Source organism: Tuber melanosporum (assembly GCF_000151645.1).
Source record: "Tuber melanosporum whole genome shotgun sequence assembly, scaffold_95, strain Mel28".
Classification (NCBI taxonomy): domain Eukaryota; kingdom Fungi; phylum Ascomycota; class Pezizomycetes; order Pezizales; family Tuberaceae; genus Tuber; species Tuber melanosporum.
In genome coordinates, this window is record NW_003299145.1 from 335,921 (window position 1) to 342,451 (window position 6,531).

Here is a 6,531-nt window from a genome sequence, read left to right on the forward strand (position 1 = left end):
CTGAGCTTTCACGACAACTAACTCCAACTGAATTATATTGAGATATTCAGAATCATGAAAGTCTTTATTACATCTTACTTGAATTGTTTGTTTAATAATTACTATACTATAAAATCCTCTTTTTTATCTCTTTATTTTTCTAAATAAATATTTTGAAACTATTTTTTTTTTTGTCGTGTATCTTGTTTTCTCAAATCTTCCTATAGTATTATGATATATCATATTATTAAATTTTATCAGTTTATTATTCTCAGACTTATATTATAAAACAAATTACTTAGATTTATTATAGCCTAATTACTCTTAACCAATTTGGAAAAAGAAAAAAATTTTGTATGCTGAAAGAATAACCATGCACTCAAATTACATCGCCATATATAATACTCTTTATACAGTTAGGTAAATTCTTTGAATGGTATGAACCATACTGGTATGATATTAGCTGTAAATACAAAGGACTGCAAGAAAATATCCAATATCAAATGATTTTAGAAACTTTTTCATGTAATATTTGGATTAGATAAATGCTTCAGAAATTTACACAAGAGTTTAATACCACTTAGTTATATGAGAGTTTGAAGAAGAGTTTCTGTACAGTCCTTACTACTTAGATCCAGGTCTCTCAAATTAATATTCCAATTTCATAGAAGTTGGTTTCTTGGGATATATAACTGAGACATTCAATCTTCATACAGTATTACAATAAATTGGAATAGAATAAGCTATACTTAAATGCAGATAAAACTAAAAACAAAATAGTTGAAGAAAAAAATTAATAATAGAATATAGTAAAATTATTAATTTAAAATTAAAAAATATATAATAAGTATAAAATCCTTAGAATATTAAGATTATTTAAGAACTAATAAGAATTTATATACTATTTTTATAATACTACTACCTACTATGTAATCAAGAATGATAGTAATAGTTAGAGTTATAATTAGTTGACTACAAGTTAAGTTCTACTTCAAATATGGAATCTAGTTACATAGATACTAGTACAATTTATGAAGTTTGGTAATCTGAATTGGCAGGTATCATATTAAATGTCAAGAATACTTGATAATAGCTTGCAGCTTATTAACCTTACTTTTCAGAATGTAGTCACCTACTGGCAAATAAAAAAATACACTTTGTATCTGAAATATTAGTTTGTAGAGAAAGTTATCTGGAATATATTCAGAGTGTATTTAGTCTGCCTAATTATATAATTATGAAATCTTCATATCGGGATTTGAATATTGAGAATAAATAATTTAAACTAAATGGTTTGGCAAATAGGTAATTATATTGTAAACATTGCAGGATTCATAATAACATAGTGGTTTTAATTAAATTCTGTAAATTTTATTTTTGAAATAGGAATACAAGAGTAAAACTTACCTGATTGTTTAAACCTTAATAAAAGATATAAAATATTCTGTTTTTTCATTGAAGTATTATATATTTACTAATTTCAAAAGTATAAAATTGTATCTATCAGATAATCTTAAAATATACTTTAAATATATATGTTATAAAAGAAAATGTAAATACAAGCTGGTTTCCAAATTGAAACATATTTCAAAGTATATCAAGAATATCATCAAGATTCTCAAACACTATTAGCTTAGTATATGAAGCAACAATGATCAATCTTCTAAGTACAGAGTAAAACTAAGAGAAAGTATTACAGATCGGACTATAACAAGCAGAATATTTCCTCTGTGAGTAATATTTTATATGTTTTTAGTATGTCATACAGTACAAGGAGGAATGAGTCATATGAGTTATATATATGAGGCAAACAGTTCGGCTAACTCAATAGAGCCAGTTGATGGATTTCATATGACTCATACTTGTGAGAAATAGGATATGGTGATGCAGAGGTATGAGTTACATCAGTGTTAGGGCTGGAAGCAATACCTTTATAAGGTGGATCAAAGATTCTGATTAGTTAGCTTTCCAAGGAGTATTCTACGTAATGTAGCCACACTCTCATGGGTAGGCCTAGGGCTCTGAGATGGATTGTTTAGGAAAAGACAAAGGAAATCTATTCAGACTATTCTATTACATATAACTGTACTACAGATAAGCCTTCAAATCAGATCAGAGAGGAAACAAGAATTGTCCCATATTCTGATACCAGAGTTTGGCTAGACAAACACCATTGTTGATTGCAAAAAAATAGAGCAACTATTAAACTTGTAGTATATTAAGAAAAACTTTCCTGTAAGACTAAAAAGACTAAATGCTTTAGGAATTCTAGGATTTTAAAATACAAAAGATTGTAGTTAGAAAATCTAACAGTAATATCCTATCTAATGAAAACATACAACCATAGTACATAGTGGGAAGTAAAGCTCGGTGAAGTCCTATAGTAGAGGACTTAAAGTAACAAGATATAACTAATTGAAGAAGTAATAGAATCCAAATAAGGTTGAATAAGTAGCTGCTATAAATGTATTATTATAATCTACTAGTATTAGTAGTACTAGGAAATACTTATGTGGATAATAGTATAATAAAGGTATAAAGAAGTAAACAAGGAAATTATAACTATTAGAGTAAGTTAAAGTGTAAAGAAAATATATGTACTACTAGGTAAAGTCATAAGTAGGTGAAAACTAACATCAAGCCAGTTAGAGTAGTAAGAATTAACAGGATTCTATTACACAAATGCAGTAGATTTCATTTTTTTTCTGATACATGGTTTATAGTATTATCAGTTTTACTTCTACAACCACTTGATTTTATAACTTAGTACCTGTCTAAATTTTTTAAAGATATGTGTTTGTTATCATAAATTAGTAAAAACAAAAATCTTGATATCCTGAAAGCTAGTTTGCATTTCAATTTTCTCATGTATCCTGTATATTAAGAGAATATTTGAAGTTCATCTGACAAGACTAAATTCCATATTTCTAAATTAGTCAAATAATATTACTTGAACTAAAGGATAGTGAGCATTTATACTTTGAGTTAAAATTAGAAACCAATCGGGCATGATCTTTCTTAATAATTTCTGTTTTTAAGGTCACGTTTATGGGTATATGATTGATATCATAAGAAAATTAATTATACCACTATGGGTCTCCAACAGTTTACAAAATATTGATCCGTTTGCAGCACTGTCTTGTCCAAAGGTTATGTTTTCCACAGTTAATTTCCTGTGCGAAGAGTTCCTATTCAGGTAATAGGACACACCCGACACATCTGGGATGCACTTCCGAGCACTTCTACTACAGACTGAAATTTTTTTGCCGATGTACCCTCCAGGAGGTGTTTAGAGATGACAGAGGTGAATCAACAGTGAGAAGAAATTTGGTGATTAAGATAGGAGGAAGGTTGCCTGGACAGGTTCACTCCCACACCTAGCGATGGGTAGTGCTCCCGTTCGCACCCGAAATACCCCTACCCCCGAGTACAGTACAGTATCTTGTTCCAGCTCTGGCATTGTATTCTCACATCATGTATTATTGCCAGAATGATATGCCAGGGACGAGGGCTTGTGTTACCACTCCCGAAATGCCTTATGCCGGGGTACTGTACACAGATCTCGACCTTCGGGTGTTGACCCGACTGCCGACACCCGAGCATGAAGCGCCTAACTACCGGTAGGAGAAGAAACTACAACGTCCTACCACATTTTTCTTCTATCAGTATTTGACCTTTTGCGGTATATTGATATTAGTAACCTGCGTAGACTTGGCCTGCCCCCCTCATGCTGCGTAGCTAGCCCTGAACACCATGTGTTTGCTTTCTCCCTTGGGGACCTAGGAGTGATAGCGATATAAATACGGTGTAAGCCTCCCCTCCTCCTAGCGGTACTTGAGTAGTTCTCGCACCCACAGAATTTCTAATCTTATCAGTTCAATACCACTAAATTTTCCTGGTACCGATTACGACCTTAACAATGGCAACAAGAACCGAAGACCTCACGGAACTCTCTAACATCATCTCCACAAGCATAAAGAACTATCTCTCCCACGTCCCCACTCCACCCACCCTCCGACCAGTACCTCCAATTCCTGTGACCGACGAGGTGGCTGTTGAAGTAGCAGACGAACTCTTAGTGGCATGTCGGAGGGTCATTTCTCTGGTTGAGGGCCCCATAAGGACCGCGCTCATGATGTCAAGTGGGTTTCAAGACTCTATTGCCATGAAACTGGCGTACGACATGAAGCTGGCGCAGAACGTGCCACCCGATGGATCGCCTATCGCTCTGGCGGAGTTGGCTTCAAAGACGGGGGTGCCTGAGGAGACTATTGGTTGGTTTTGTCCTCACTGTGGGGGGCTAATGAGTGGGAGGATAGCATACTGATGTGTTCTCCGGCTCCGGAGGGTATAGTGAGAGTGATGCGGCAATTGACGTCGAAGAATGTGTTTGTCGAGACGGCGCCGGGGTATATTGCGCACACTGGTGGCTCTGCGGCCATCGGGCTTCCCGGGGTTGGCTCCATGGTTGCGCATCTGTGATTAGCACTCCATTTACTTTCTCTCTTCATATGTACCTCTCGTGAATTTTGCTTACTCCCCCCTTTCTTCCTTCCATAGCGTCGACGAAGGACTCACCTCGGCGCCTCACGTCTCCGACATTCTGCGTGAAAACGAATTCGTGGTTCCCGAAGATAGTAGGAAATCCGCTTTCAGTCGGGCCTTCAATAGTATCCCGCCCCCTTCCTCTGCAAACCCATCATCATAGCTAACCCTTTCTTAGCGAACAAGAGCTACTTCGAATACATCTGCACCGACAACAAACCTCTGGGCACACGTTTCGGCCAAGCTATGAAAGCCATGAACGTTGTTGATGGCCTACCCAACCTCGTGGCGCTCTACGAACCCCTCCAGTCCGCCCCCAAAGGCACAATATTAGTAGACATCGGCGGTGGCCTCGGACACGCCGCTATCGCCGCAGCACAGAAATTTCCAAACTTGAAATGCATTGTGCAGGATATAGGAATGGTGGTCAGTGAAGGGCGCGATGAACTTCCCGAGGAGCTTAAAGACCGTGTGGAGTTTCATGAAAATGATTTCTTCGAGGGGCAGCCGATTGGTGGGCCTGGGGTTTATTACTATCTCAAGTATATCTTGCATGATCATCCTGACCCGTGGGTTTCCATCTCGTCTACCTTGCTGGTGGGAGGAGCACTAACTGGGCGGGGTAATAAAGTGCTAGTAAAAAGATCCTGTCGCACATTGTGAGGGCTATGGACTCCAGCTCTAGACTCCTCATCGATGAGCATATCGTGGAGGAGCGTATGGGTCCTGATAGTCACAAGTTGATTCCATTTTTGGACTTTCATATGCTTCTTTTGTTTAATAGTAAGGAGAGGACTGAAGCTCAATGGGCGGCGTTGCTAAAGGGCGTGGATGAAAGATTGGTTGTGGAGAGAGTGTGGAGGGCCAAGGGGACGGGCAACGGGATTATTGAGGTTAGATTGGCTTGATGGGGCCCATTGGGCGGTGTTATGATAGTAAGACCGTGGATATATGGAACGAAGAGTGGAATGGGTTTATTGTCATCTTCGCCAGTTCTCTCTCTGGCAGTGCCCGCATTTTGGAGCAACGGGGTGTGGGGCCGGAACTGTAGACTTCTGGCCGAAGGGTACCGTCGCTGGGTTTAGATCACTTGTACTGTACGCGAGTGTTGTGATTGCATTCTTTGTCGGTGGGGTAGCCGCCTTGTATCACCCGCACCCCAGTGGATCCCAGAAACCTAATCCGCACATGTTAGGTTTCCTGGATGTATGGATTTGTCATTCTGGCCTGATTTGAGAAACATGCTAGAGGGAGGGGTTTTTTTTTTTTTTTAAAAAAAAAAAAGGCGAGTACGCCAGCCTTATGATAAACGGATAACAAAACACAAAGTTAAACTCAAGGGTTTGAGTGGTTTGAGCGGTCTCCCTCCTGGCTCCACTCCAATCCCCGCTTAGCGGCCCAAGCCGCCGTATCACAACATCCCCCTAATCCCACTATCTGTCAGGCAGTGAATTCGATATCAACATCCAGCCCTATCGTGCAATGTCTCCCTCCTCATCCCTCATTCCACCTGTAAGCCCCCAATCACTTAAGCACAACATTCGCCCCCCTCAACTCCAAATACTTCTCCGCACTACCGGGCGGCAGCATCCGTATAACGGTGTAAACCTCCTTATCTGCATATCTAAGCTTCGTCTTCGGGTCCGTGTACTTGGCCGGCAATCCTGTGATATCGCACCACTTCTTCGAATGCGCGGGATGCAGCGACGGCGCCGACTCGATGTTTGCGTACGTCGTTTGCATCGGCCCCGTCGCTGGCGTTGTGCCTCCTTCGCCGGTGGCCGCGGTACGTGTGGCGTCGGAGAGGATCTGCTTGAGAGTTTTCGTGCGCCGGTGGGGGGGTTTCCAGTTTGGATTTTTGAAGGGGCGTGGGTGGGGAGTTATGTCCAGTTCGTCGAGGACGATGTTTGTTTGGGGGGGTGCGGCGGGGGGTGCCATTTGTAGGGACTTTTTCTCTTTCTTCCCTGTGGGGTGGTGGGGTGGTTGTGGTGTAGTGGTCGTGTGTGG

The 6,531-nt window shown here is 39.7% G+C and overlaps 2 protein-coding genes; one reads left to right on the forward strand and one right to left on the reverse strand.

Moving 5' to 3' along the window:
• The first annotated feature begins 3,655 nt into the window (after window positions 1-3,655).
• GSTUM_00012080001 (uncharacterized protein) lies at window positions 3,656-5,507 on the forward strand. XM_002842331.2 has 6 exons: window positions 3,656-3,786; window positions 3,855-4,253; window positions 4,334-4,457; window positions 4,540-4,649; window positions 4,703-5,093; window positions 5,156-5,507. Exons 2-6 carry the CDS (start codon window positions 3,899-3,901, stop codon window positions 5,430-5,432), a joined length of 1,257 nt encoding a protein of 418 aa, XP_002842377.1. The 5' UTR covers window positions 3,656-3,786; window positions 3,855-3,898; the 3' UTR covers window positions 5,433-5,507.
• A 307-nt stretch (window positions 5,508-5,814) lies between these two features.
• Window positions 5,815-6,531, reverse strand: GSTUM_00012081001 (uncharacterized protein). XM_002842332.2 has 1 exon: window positions 5,815-6,531. The coding sequence occupies exon 1, from the start codon at window positions 6,460-6,462 to the stop codon at window positions 6,049-6,051; it is 414 nt and encodes a 137-aa protein (XP_002842378.1). The 5' UTR covers window positions 6,463-6,531; the 3' UTR covers window positions 5,815-6,048.

Coding starts and splice junctions, on each gene's coding strand:
- GSTUM_00012080001 (XM_002842331.2), top strand. CDS start 3,899: ATGGCAACAAGAACCGAAGACCTCACGGAACTCTCTAACATCATCTCC. Junction 4,458..4,539: donor GGCTCCATGGTTGCGCATCT/GTGATTAGCACT, acceptor TTCCTTCCATAG/CGTCGACGAAGGACTCACCT. Junction 5,094..5,155: donor TTGCATGATCATCCTGACCC/GTGGGTTTCCAT, acceptor GGGGTAATAAAG/TGCTAGTAAAAAGATCCTGT.
- GSTUM_00012081001 (XM_002842332.2), bottom strand. CDS start 6,462: ATGGCACCCCCCGCCGCACCCCCCCAAACAAACATCGTCCTCGACGAA.